Source organism: Lissotriton helveticus, chromosome 4_1 (assembly GCF_964261635.1).
Source record: "Lissotriton helveticus chromosome 4_1, aLisHel1.1, whole genome shotgun sequence".
NCBI classification, from domain to species: domain Eukaryota; kingdom Metazoa; phylum Chordata; class Amphibia; order Caudata; family Salamandridae; genus Lissotriton; species Lissotriton helveticus.
In genome coordinates, this window is record NC_136063.1 from 1,835,425,395 (window position 1) to 1,835,438,961 (window position 13,567).

The 13,567-nt window shown below is 45.8% G+C and overlaps 1 protein-coding gene across 1 annotated transcript in view; it reads right to left on the reverse strand.

Annotated features, from left to right (window-relative positions):
• The window catches only part of LOC144828230 (connector enhancer of kinase suppressor of ras 2-like), a 2,060,726-nt gene that overhangs the window by 1,732,612 nt on the left and 314,547 nt on the right, over window positions 1-13,567 (reverse strand). The window contains exon 3 of the mRNA XM_078686315.1: window positions 7,502-7,704. Coding sequence (XP_078542441.1) covers window positions 7,502-7,704 — 203 coding nt within the window. The remainder of the gene's footprint in view (window positions 1-7,501; window positions 7,705-13,567) is intronic.

Here is a 13,567-nt window from a genome sequence, read left to right on the forward strand (position 1 = left end):
CCAAGTACGTATTGACATCAAGTTCAAGTTCAGTGATTTGTATAGCGCACTACTCACCCAGAGGGTCTCAAGGCGCTGGGGGGGGGGGTGTGTTACTTATCGAATAGCCAGGTTTTCAGCTGTTTTCTGAATGAGAGGTGGTTCTTTGTGAGGCGGAGGTGAGTGGGGAGAGAATTCCAGGTTTTGGCCGCTAAGTAGGAGAAAGATCTTCCCCCCATGGTGGATCTATTGATGCGCGGAATTGCGGCGAGGGCTTGATTGGATGAACGTAGTTGGCGGGTGGGTGTGTAGAAGGACAGTCGTTTGTTGAGGCATTCGGGTCCTAGGTCGTAGAGGGCCTTGTGTGCGTGGGTGAGGAGACGGAACGTTATTCTCTTGTTGACGGGAAGCCAGTGGAGCTCTTTCAGGTGCCCGGAAATGTGAGCTTGGCGGGGGATCTCCAGTATGAGTCTGGCTGAGGCGTTATGGATACGTTGGAGTTTTTTCTGTAGTTTGGCTGTGGTTCCGGCGTAAAGGGTGTTTCCATAGTCTAGTCGGCTAGTGACTAGTGCGTGGGTGACTGTCTTTCTTGTTTCGGTGGGGATCCAGCGGAATTTTTTTTTGAGCAAGCGTAGGATGTTGAAGCATGATGATGAGATGGCGTTGACTTGTCTGGTCATCGAGAGGGAGGAGTCTAGGATGAAGCCCAGGTTACGTGCGTGATCTGTAGGTATGGGTGCTGTGCCCAGAGCTGGTGGCCACCATGAGTTGTCCCATGCAGAGGGGGATGATCCTAAGATGAGGACTTCCGTTTTGTCCGAGTTTAGTTTTAGACGGCTGTTCTTCATCCATCCGGCTACTTCTTTCATTCCCTCGTGAAGGTTGGTTTTGGCGGTGTTAGGGTCCTTGGTGAGGGAGAGGATTAGCTGGGTGTCGTCAGCGTAGGAGATGATGTTGAGGCTGTGTTGTCGCGCGATGGATGCGAGGGGACTCATGTACACGTTGAAGAGGGTGGGGCTGAGTGATGATCCTTGTGGTACGCCGCAGATGACTTCGGTGACCTCAGATCTAAAAGGGGGGAGGCGGACTCTCTGGGTTCTTCCGGCAAGGAACGAGATGATCCAGTTCAATGCTTTTCCTTGTATTCCGACGTTGCTGAGGCGTTGTATGAGGGTGTTATGGCAGACTGTGTCGAAGGCGGCGGAGAGATCAAGTAGGATGAGGGCAACTGTCTCTCCGTTATCCAGTAGCGTTCGGATGTCGTCAGTAGCAGCGATGAGGGCGGTTTCGGTGCTGTGTTTGGCTCGGAAGCCGGACTGTGAGACGTCAAGTGAGTTGTTTGATTCAAGGAAGGCGGCGAGCTGACTGATGACGGCTTTCTCGATGACTTTGGCCGGGAAGGGGAGGAGTGAGATGGGGCGGTAGTTCTTGAGTTCAGAGGGGTCCGCTGTGGGTTTTTTCAGAAGGGCGCTGAGTTCGGCATGTTTCCAGATTTCTGGGAAGGTAGCGGAGTTGAAGGAGCAGTTGATGACATCGCGGAGATGGGGAGCGATGATGGAGTCTGCTTTGTTGAAGATGTGGTGGGGGCATGGTTCAGTTGGTGAACCTGAGTGGATGGAGTTCATCAAACGGATGGTGTCTTCTGTTGTAATTGGGTTCCAGGCGTAAAGGTTGTGAGAGTGCTGTTTGGGTTCGGAGGTGGGTGGAGTGGGATGTTCTTCGGGCAGATTATTAAAGCTGTTATGAATGTCGGCGATTTTGTTGTGGAAGAAAGAGGATAGAGAGTCGCAGAGGTCTTGGGAGGGAGTGATGTCGTTGTTGCCGGCGGTGGGGTTGGTAAATTCTTTGACGATATTGAATAATTCCTTGCTGTTGTGGTTGTTGTTGTCGAGTCGATCCTTGAATGCTGATTTTTTGGTGGATCGGATCAATTGGTGGTGTTTGCGGGTGGCGTCCTTGAAGGTGGTCAGGTTGTTAGTGGTTGGGTTTTTTCTCCAAGTTTTCTCGAGGGTACGACATAGTTTCTTGGATTTCTTAAGGTCATCGTTGAACCAGGGGGCCTTTTTGCTACCTTGTTTGATCTGGTGGTTTTTCAAGGGCGCTAATTCGTCAGCGCTGTGGCTGATCCATTGTGTGAGTTTGGTGGCAGCTTGGTTTGGGTCCGATGGTATGGTGGGGGTGTTTTTGTTAAGCGCTGTGAAGAGTTGGTCGGTGGTGATTTTATTCCAGTTTCTTCGAGGAAAGGGTTGTGGTGGGACGTGGGACGTGGTCTTTTTATAGCTGAAGTGAACGCAGCTGTGGTCCGTCCAATGGAGAGCTGTGGTGTGATCGAAGGAGATGTGTTTGCTGGGGGTGAAGATAGGGTCGAGCGTGTGTCTGGCTAAGTGGGTGGGGGCGTCAACCAGTTGTTTGAGTCCGAGATTGGCCAGGTTGTCCAGGCGGGTGGTGGTGTTGCTGTCATTTTTCTTTTCCAGGTGGAAGTTGAGGTCTCCCAGTAGAATGTAGTTCTCGGAGGTGAGGGCATGTGGGCTGATGAAGTCAGTGATGTCTTCGTTGAATTCTGTGCGGGTTCTTGGTGGTCTGTAGATGAGGGTGCCTCTGAGTGTGGTCCTGGGGTCGGTGTGGATCTGGAAGTGAAGGTGTTCGGCTGTCGCAAGGTTGTCGTCGGAGTTGGTCGTGATTCGGATGGTGTTCTTGTGGACGATGGCGATGCCTCCTCCTGTTTGGTTGGTGCTGTCTTTTCGGATGATCTTGTAAGCGTCCGGGATGGCAATGGCAATGTCGGGCGCTGATGAGGCGTTCATCCAGGTTTCTGTGAGGAAGGCGACGTCCGGCGATGTAGTGTCGAGTGGGTTCCAGAGTTCAATGGAGTGTCTGTGGACCGAGCGGGTGTTCAGCAGGATGCACTTCAGTTGGTTAGAGTCGGAGCTGTTTTTGGAGGGGGATTTGGTGTGGGTCCTGATGCTTGTGTATTTGCAGGAGTGGCAGGCGAATGGTCCGTGGGTGTGTCCTGGGGTAGCTACGCAGCATTGAGGGTTGCGTCCGGGGTTAAGGGCAAGGAGAGTAGCGGCGTCATATGTTAAGCGAGTGGAGTGGGTATTGCGAGGTCCAGGGGGTCTGGCACTGGGCGCGGTCCAGGTGCGGACGGGCGTAGACGGGCTTACCTTTGGCTTACCTTTGGCGCGCATGGGGCGCGACCGCTGCGCGTGAACGCTGCGCGCGGGGGTATCTGTCATATGTGGATGGTGGGAGGGGAGGGGAGGGGCGAGGGAGGGTCAGCTGGGGGGCGGGAGCGGGGCGGAGATCCGGGGAGGGAGTCACAATAACAACAACAAAATGGCCGCAAGCCGAGAAACGAAACCGGGTTGGGGTATAAACAATGCGATGTCAATGGAAGTGGCACCGGTACAGTCGAGCACAATAGTTTCAACAGGCAGCACAGCGCAGTACAAACGATATTAAAAGCGCACTTTGGTACACTAGCGCTATGGTATATTTATGCACAGCAAGGTAGGCAATCAGGCAATCTAGCGAAGCTGTAATCTGGGCAATAGTGAATATGGGAGCAAAGGCAGATAGCAGACTAGCGTTGAAGCGCTACGATACCAGGTGGCAGATAGCAGTGTAGCGTTGAAGCGTTAAGGTTCCAGGTGTCCTGTAGGGCAGGGACCTGCGTGAGGAGCGGCCGCAGCTGATGGAGTCAGGGTGGTCACAGCGCAACAAGCGGCAGAGCAGCCGACAGTATCAGTGGGAGGGGGGGTCAGCTGGGAGACGGGAGCGGGGCGGAGATCCAGGGAGGGAGTCACAATAACAACAACAAAATGGCCGCAAGCCGAGAAACGAAACCGGGTTGGGGTATAAACATCCTATAACAATTTCTGAATACAGTAATACAACTGGCACTATCACAGGAAAACAAGGTGGTAGTGATTTGTTTGCGTGGAGTACTATGTTAATTTCTCATTTCATTAACCTCATTTGCACCCAGTAATGAGACAAATTACATCCCATTAATTTATTTAGTGCAGGAAAATATATGCAAATAGATTGGCAGTGTACTTGGTAATTCTATTTTAACACAGCAAAGTTTGGTTGGGAAATTCAATAATCAAACCTTTATCAAATTCCTAATATCTAAATGAGAGAGTTTTGAATTTTCTGGTAAACACAGACTTATGTACTGTTTGTCTCCTTTAAGTAAGAATGATTCGTTTTTAAGATGAGATGATTTTCTCGCAGCTTGGTTGAATACCGTTGAAAATGACCATCTTTTATGTGGTATTTCCCCAGATTTTTACCTTCAGTACCTATTTTGTTGGAATTAGAACTCTGCAAGCTTTACTCCGGTTAACCAGTGTTAAAGTGCTTGTGCTCTACTTTCTAAACATGGCAAAATTGGTATACACCTAATTGGCACATTTAAATCACTAATGAGTCCCTAATAAATGGTACTACATGTACAGGGCCTGTAAATTAAATACTGCAAGTGGGCTGCAGTGCTCATTGTGCCTCCCACTAATGTAGCTTTTAAAAACAAGTCTTCTGCCCGCCACTGCAATGTTTGTGTATAGTTTTAAAACTTCCATTTTGCTCTGGCCAAATAAACCTTATGCCAGCACTAACCTTCCTTTTTAATACTTATATGCCATCGCTAAGATAGACTCAAAAAGGCTCATGGAGAAGGGTACATAGCATTTAACCCCCTGGCTGCGGCCAGAATTTTGCGCCTGTGTGGCACATTCCGATCGCGGGCATGGCCATGACGGCTCCCGGCCATCATCAGCACACGCCCACCGTAACTGGTGATGACTGGGAGCCGTCATCAGCACCGAAGGGGTTAAAAAGCAGGACATGTGAACTTAAGGTTTACATGTAATCCACTCACTTGAATATTAATTGAAAATGCTCTGTAGTTGTAAAGTCAGATTTTAATTTGCTAGTTTGAAAATGCCATTTTTAGAAAGTTGCCATTTTTGTGCCCAAACCAAATGTGCCTTTCTGCCAATGTCCAAGGTCACAAGCCTGTTAAAGGCTCTCCAGTGCTGTGATATATTCCACAACGGACTAAAGGGACTTGGGTGTGGGGAATGATGTTCTTCTCCTGAATAGGATGACCTAGGGATGTTACCAGTCCTTCTTGAGCTTCAAAGGGTATCCTGAGGGAAGTTCCAACCCCCTGACATCAGACGTTGCTAGCCATGTTGCTGGCAAATGCAGCCTAATCCTAGGTCTGCCTACCCTATGTTTCCCTAGGCACACAGAATCCAAATGCAGGGGAAAGGGAAGAACTGGCCAGAACCAGTTTAAGGTTAGATAAATGGGGTGTCCCCCACACACAGGCTGGGCACTGGGTATAAAACGGCACCCGCCGAACCTCTCACCAGAACACTCCTGGATCTGTGGAGATTCAGAAGGACAGCACTGTTGTCTGAAGCCTGAAGGAAGACTGGACCATGTTGCCTTGATTCGGACACAATTGCAAAAAGAACAATTGATAGACAGAATGCAAAATGCAGAACAATGTCATACATTCACCCCAGTACAGAGATCTGGGCCCTTCCAGTTTGGACCCAGCCATATGCAAATCAGTCTTGACCCTGCGCCCAATGGGAACAGTCCAGCCTGAATCTGACACAAACAATGATGCCACAATTCAGTTGGCTGACCTCCTGTTTGAGTTACAGGGACACAACAAGCTTCTAGAGGCCATTCTCTGCACCTGCCTAGCTGACCAATACGAGCTGTACCTGCCTAAACGCGGCTGCTTACCCCTGCTTTAGTGAACCCTAACCCGAGAGGTGCCCCCCAGGTCCTCCACTCTTGGCTGGTGTTAGAGTATATGCATACAACACCAAAACAGCAAGAACTGGACTCCAGGTGAAAAACCAGAGGCCTTGGGCTCTTTTTATCAAAATGAACTCTGTCCGGTCTCATCACGAGCTACATCACAAATGTCAGTGCTGGAACCATATCTGACTGCCAGAAAGAGCTTCCCAAATACAGACCCCAGACTTTCCCAACCAGAGTCCTTTATGTCAACATTAACAGCCCTGCGCTTCCCTCCAGTGCAAAGTTTTGACTGTCGACCAGCTCTTTGCATGGACAACAATTGCACTGCCAACGCAAGTACTGACTGAGGCTTGAGACTTCAGCAACCTGCCAGCGACAAGCCCCTCTTTAGACCCTGCCTGCAGCCTGACCGCCAACCAGAAGTTCTCCAATTAGAAGGTAAACTCTCCATTGCGATGAATCTGGTGCTTGCATCCAATCCACATCTATCACAGTTAAACTTGACTTTTGACTTTGACCTTGTCCACCCCCACCAGGTGCTTTATAGCGCTAATCCTACTGGACACTTTAAAAAGTCATATCTCCAGGTATACCTATTTGAATGATGTTATTTTTATGTCATTTTATTTAATAAAATATTCTCTATTTTTCTAAATTGGTTTAGGATTTGTGTTGTGTTATTTTTCTTGTTATTGCTGTTTGAGTACTGCAGAAATACTTTACAGATTGTCTCTAACTTACACTGACTGCTTTTGTGCTAAGCTACCAGAGAGTTAAGCACAGGTTTATCAAGTGACTTTTTTGGTTCACCCTCAAAAGGATTGTGTTTATTACTTGAGTGGGGCTCTTCACCCCTCACGATTTATAACCTAGTTACTTACTACTAGAAACTGGTACATAGTGTGTGCAATAACAGCTTATGGGTGTTATTCTTGCGAGAACTGTACAATGTTATATTTTCTTATTATTTAGCATTCAATATTTCCATTGGATTTATTTATGTTCCTGATCAATTCTTAGGAATAAGGATACATCTAGAATGTACTTGTGTAAATCTTGGATATCCCTCAGAGCCTCCCACATTGATTTGTGTTTTTGTAGTTTAGGTCAGTGCAGTGACTAAGTTACCCAATCACCAGATGAAGCACTTTACTTAATAAGACTGTTTTGGGCAGTAGCCTGATAGACAAACATTGAAACAAGCATTGGCAAGGCTAAAGATCCGGCCTTAGTGTACCAATGCACCCTAACAAATGTATGCATGCATTGTATGCACAAATGCTGTTGATCACATTAAAAACTCCCCTATTTTCTTTGCCAGTGCTGGAGGGAAAATATCATAAAATGATTGCTTTCTGTTTAGAATGCATATGGAAGATAAAGACCTGAATGTGGCTGATAATGGATAATTGAGAATATGTTTCAGAAGTACCATAGTCCTGCACGCATTCCAATGCAAACACTTCTTGCAACACGGAAAGACACCAAATAGCAAGAGTGTGAGATGAGAAAGTAATACTCCTCTGGGTGGAGCCAATTCACACACTATGTTCATGTTAAGGAATTGACACTAACACATCTCACAGGAAGCTGCACTGTCGAACTGGACTTAAAAATGGAAGGAGAGGGTCAATGCAAAATAAACATGGAGTGAAATAGGTCAGAAGAAGACAAGCTAAAACACATTAATAAGATTTTCATGCTAGGTAATTCAAATAACAATACTATTTACCTGTCCAGCCAGGCCAGTAAATTCTTGGCAGCACCAATCAGATCAACAACAGAGGTAAGGAAATCATTTGGCAGTCGTCTGGAGGCTCTGCCATCGTAGTGGCCACTCCTCCGTCTACCCGTTATAAAGTTTTGCAGATTTTTGGCGGAGGCATTGAGCTTATGAGATAGTGTTCTCAGGTTTTCTGTCTCCAAACCATAATTCTGAAATCATGAAAAGGAGCAATTAGAAAATGTCAACTTGAACAAATAGGAATGCATGCATTTATTTATATCAGAATAGGAGGGGGGTATGAAACAGCATCACAGAAGAAAGTTGTAATCATGTAGTTTACAAACAAATTTCCAATGTACAATTTCAGTGTCTCAAAATAGGAGGTTGTAAATTGCATAAATATTAAAGAAGTTGATTCACTCCTGCAATTGACACACTTTTGCAATTTGATTGATGCTTGCATTATGAAATACTACTTAATTAGAAGTTATGGTAATGCTCCCATATCCCCGCCCACCATCAATGCAATCAGACTGCTTACTTATTATGCACACCACACTAGATCTAATGTTCCCTCATCTAGGCTCTTCAATTGAAAAATACCCAAATTGTCTAAACTCAGATTCCACTTCGCATGAACAGCATTAGAAATGCAATAGCTGCAGATGATTGCAATAATGCTAGATTCTTAGGAAAACAAGGCCGCATGAGCAGAGTTTGGAATGCAAGACTGGCCCACCTGGTCTCTTGGAAACTTTTATGCCATTCTAAGAGTTGACCTATTCCTGCCTCACCCCAGTCTCCTATCAATAAGTCCTAAAGAGCATGCTGACAAAGAAGACCAGAACTTGATTACCGGCCGAACAGGAGAGAGATGTTGAAGGTGTCATCGCAGATGATCGCAAAATGATAGATTACTAGTATGTTGGGAACATACAAATAAACATTAGGTAGAGATTGTTGTTGTCCACTTCAGAGACAGCATGTGTAGTGTTGATTGCAACACTGACAGACATGGGCAGGATCACACATTTTTTGGTCAATGCCATTGCATCTCTTTGGTGGTAAAAATACTGCAATGTTTGGTGTAAACATCTGTTACCACCACACCATGAAAGGATATTTAAGATGGTGGCACTATGTGACAAGAAAATGCACGGGTATATATGGATAGAAGATGGACAGGAGTTGACATCTAACAATGACATAACAAACAAAAGAATACAATAGCACAGCCGGCAACTGAACCTAACGGCAGTGCAACAATAAACAACAGCATAACAATTACAAAGCATAATGGCACAATACAACACACAATGGAAAACACAAATAAAGCGGCACTGCAGGGCATCGATATTCACAAAGCATCACAGGTCAAAAATATACCAAAACAAAGAAGGAAAACGTTGCGACATACCAATGAAACAGCCACAGTACAGCACAAAATAACAGCGCACCAAAATCATGCCAGCACAACACAACAACACAATATAATAATAAAAAGAACACAATAACAGAAGACATTAAACATGTAATTATGTTGTGTTGTTATGTTAGTGTGTATTGTTTGTATCTGTTGTTTTGTTATTATTGTGTTGCGTTTGCGAGTTTTGAGTTGTTGCCATAAGTTAAAATTAGGATGTTATGTTGTATCACTGTGTTATTATATAGTGGTGTTATGTTGTTTTGTGATGAATAGCTGTCCAGTGTTTGTAGTATTCTCTTTTTCTTTTCTTCTTGTGTTGTACTGTGTTTTGCTGTGTTAGGTTGGTGTACTTTTTTATTTTCTGTTGCTGTTTGATGTATTGTATTGCTATTTTTTGTTTGTATTTTGTAGCATGATTATCATGTTGTGCTGTATCATTTTTAAGTTGCATTAGTTATTTTTTGTTTTGTGTTGTTTTGTTAGGTTGTTTTGCTGTGTTGTTGCTGCAATTGCTTGTTTTATGGTGAAATTGTGTTGCATTTTGTAGTCTTGGATGCGCAAGATATTGTGTAACTTTTTAAGTGCATTCTTCTGTTGATGTTTTGCTGCAGTGTGCTGTTTAATCACATATCACTTGTGCAGCTCTACCCTTTACAAAATATTGACTCAAAAACGATGTCCCAGACCAGGCGTTTTAAGAGACCCTCAGAGCTGGCTTTATATGATCCAGCTTCAGATCTATTGAGGGATAAAAAGCTGTTTGAGAAGAGTCCAAAATGGCTATCAAACAATGGATGTATTACATCACTTGTGACTCACATATGAATCTTGTATATGTTGTTGGGCAATAGGGTTAGGGGAACAAGATGTTCTCTTTCCTAATTACAATAAATAAAGTACAAGACGTAGCCATTTATCAACAGAAGAGCACTGCTTTAGTCAGAATTTTCGGCTTGAGATTATTATGTGAGTCTTTGATATAACAATAGAACATAGTCCCATTGATCCTGGTAGCCACACAGAAATGCAATGTTGCTGAATAGGCAAAGTGAAAGATGAGACCATTTGCAGATTTTGTAACAAGTAAGCAGGTGAATGGACATACTAGATCGGCCGATGAGTAAATACATCAGGCTCATTGTTCCCTTGTAATCACTTAAATAAGTAATGTTAACCGTCAAGGCGATGATAGGGTTATTTGTGAAGCATATTAAGTGCCCCTTTCAAGTTCCCTCAGTGTTATTCAATTCTATAAGTTTACAGTCATTCACACAAGTTCAAATCATTCTGTATGTATACTACCTTTAATACTAGCAGTGGACAGGGTTATTCTCCTACTAGAATAAAACCTCAATTAATTTTTAGGGTCTAAGTCACAAAAGGTTATTTATACATTTATTCAAATTAAAGTAAGCAATTCGTGCTTTATCATTTCACAAAGTAAATTTACGTGTGAGTAATTTACTTCGCAGTGCTTGCATCGTTTATGAACAGAGTTGCCAGAGTACCTGCAGAAGTAACTGATATAGAGTAATTAGTCCACTGCTGAGGGATATAACGGTTGTTAAATCCCCTGAACATGAGTCTTAGACTGATCAGCAGGAGAGGCCCATAAGGAGAGCGAGGGCCTTTAACAACCAGTTCAGCCTGATTATTAGACCATTTCACCTACTGAGGCTAGACTATTCTAAATTGAAAAAAGGAGAAATATGAAGAACATATTGGAATGTTGGAGCTCCGGGGTTATACAAGCCATTAAAAACCCGGAGCTACTCCATTGTCTTCAATATAGCTTTGAACATTCCAGAGTTCTAATATTAACATACAGGCACTTTTAAAAGAGTTCATTCTAATCACATTACTTTTCATATGTAGGCATGACATCAGTGGTGACAGTGAAAACACTTTAGTAAATGTTTGTGTGCTACGTTTGAATGACAGTATGGACTGTAAAGCCACTTCTCTGTCCAAATGACTTATTATTTTCCTTTTAGCTTTTAAAATCATAAATCTAAAATCACCAGGCTGAATACAGGGTCCAAGTTAGTCCTACTGAAGAATGCACCTTAAATCCTAGTTGGGAGTGTTAAGCCATACACCAGTGGTCCCAAGAAGCAATGAGAGGTCTACATCAAAGGCGCATCAGGGAGCAGCGGTTCCAATGAGCTGTGAGGTCTGCGATGCTGGCTTTCATTGAGCCTGTGTTGTGCTGCTTTGGTTCCATTGAGGCACTGAGAGGAACTGCACCTGGTTTGCATCGCGCTACATCAGTTCTGATGTGACCACAACTGGGCTGGCAAAGCACCTTTAGCCCCACTTCCAAGGGTCCAGCACTTGAGGGGTATTACTTGGGAGGTTAGTACTAACCTTAGCAGTGTCCAGGTGCAAAGTTCAAGATAGCTGGAGACTTTTCTGTCCCTGAGGCTCTGATCAGGAGGCCAGCCAACTAGCCCTTGTAATCACTCTGGTGGTCCAGGGTTCAAAGTGCAGGTCCAGTCCTTCTCACTCAGGAAGCAGTGCAGTGTTGTGTAGTTCCTAGGAGTATCCCAGGACCTGCATGTTTTGGATGACCCAAACTGAGGGCTTGGTGTCCCAACCACTTGCGGACACCCCCACAGGATCTGTAAGCCTTTAGACCAGATAACTCTACAGTGCCACTACCACCACCCTATATTCTACAGTAGTGTATATAGTCTCTGGCAACCACTGGACATGAAAACCCTGATTCCTCAGGGATCGTGGAAAACAGTATAGTATGGTTCGCTCAGACACTCGTCAAGTCAAGTCAAGTCAGAATTTATATAGCGCACTACATACCCAGGGGGTCTCAAGGCGCTTGAGGAAGGGGGGAGGTTTACTTATCGAATATCCAGGTTTTAAGCTGTTTTCTGAAGGCTAGGTGGTTATGAGTAAGGCGGAGGTGGATGGGAAGGGAATTCCAGGTTTTGGCCGCTAAGTAGGAGAAGGATCTTCCCCCCATGGTGGCTTTGTGGATGCGCGGGATAACGGCGAGGGCTTGGTTGGACGAACGCAGCTGGCGGGTGGGGGTGTAGAAGGAAAGGCGCGTGTTGAGACAATCAGGACCAAGTTCGTATAGGGCTTTGTGTGCGTGGGTGAGGAGGCGGAGCGTTATCCTCTTGTTGACGGGGAGCCAGTGAAGGTCTTTCAGGTGAACGGAGATGAGGTCTGTGCGGGGGATGTCTAGTATGAGTCTGGCTGAAGCATTTTGAATGCGTTGGAGTTTTTTCTGCAGTTTTGCGGTGGTACCGGCGTAAAGGGTGTTTCCGTAGTCCAGACGGCTTGTAACCAGTGCGTGGGTGACCGTTTTTCTTGTTTCGGTGGGGATCCAGCGAAATGTTTTTTTGAGCATGCGTAGGATGTTGAAGCATGATGATGAGACGGCGTTGACTTGTCTGGTCATCGAGAGTGAGGAGTCCAGGATGATGCCCAGGTTCCGTGCGTGGTCCGTCGGTATGGGAGCTTTTCTTAGGGCCGTAGGCCACCAAGAGTCGTCCCAGGCGGAAGGGGATGCACCTAAGATGAGGACTTCCGTTTTGTCAGAGTTCAGTTTCAGACGGCTGTGCTTCATCCACTCGGCTACTTCTTTCATCCCTTCATGTAGGTTGGTTTTGGCGGTGATTGGGTCTTTGGTGAGTGAGAGGATCAGCTGAGTGTCATCAGCGTAGGAGATGATGTTGAGGTTGTGTTGACGTGCGATGGCTGCGAGGGGGCTCATGTAGACGTTGAAGAGGGTGGGACTGAGTAATGATCCTTGTGGGATGCCGCAGATGACTTCGGTGGCCTCTGACTTAAAAGGGGGGAGGCGGACTCTCTGAGTTCTTCCTGCGAGGAACGAGATGATCCATTCCAATGCTTTTCCTTGAATTCCGATGTTTCTGAGGCGTTGTATAAGGGTACTGTGACAGACTGTGTCGAAGGCTGCAGAGAGGCCAAGGAGGATGAGGGCGACTGTGTCCCCGTTGTCTAGAAGTGTTCGAATGTCGTCTGTTGCTGCGATGAGGGCGGTTTCGGTGCTGTGATTGGCTCGGAAGCCGGACTGTGAGCAGTCGAGGGATTTGTTGGTTTCGAGGAAGGCGGCGAGCTGATTGTTGATGGCTTTCTCGATGACTTTGGCCGGGAATGGGAGGAGCGAGATGGGGCGGTAGTTTTTGAGATCGGTAGGGTCGGCTGTGGGTTTTTTCAGAAGGGCGCTGAGTTCGGCGTGTTTCCAGCTTTCTGGGAATGTGGCGGAGTTGAGGGAGCAGTTGATGACGTCTCGGAGATGGGGTGCGATAATGGAGTCTGCTTTGTTGAAGATGAGATGGGGGCATGGGTCAGTAAGGGATCCTGAGTGGATGGAGTTCATCAGGCGAATGGTGTCTTCTGTGGAGATTGAGTTCCAGTCGAGAAGGTTATTTGGAGGAGGTGCAGGTTCGGAGGTGAGTGGGGTGGACTGGTTTACGGGTTGGTTGTCAAAGCTGTTATGAATATCGGCGATTTTGTCATGGAAGAATGAGGCGAGGGAGTCGCAGAGGACTTGAGAGGGGGTGATGTCGTTGGAGCTGGCGGTGGGGTTGATGAATTCTTTGATGATGTTGAAAAGTTCCTTGCTGTTATGGGCATTGTTGTCTAGTCGGTCTTTGAGT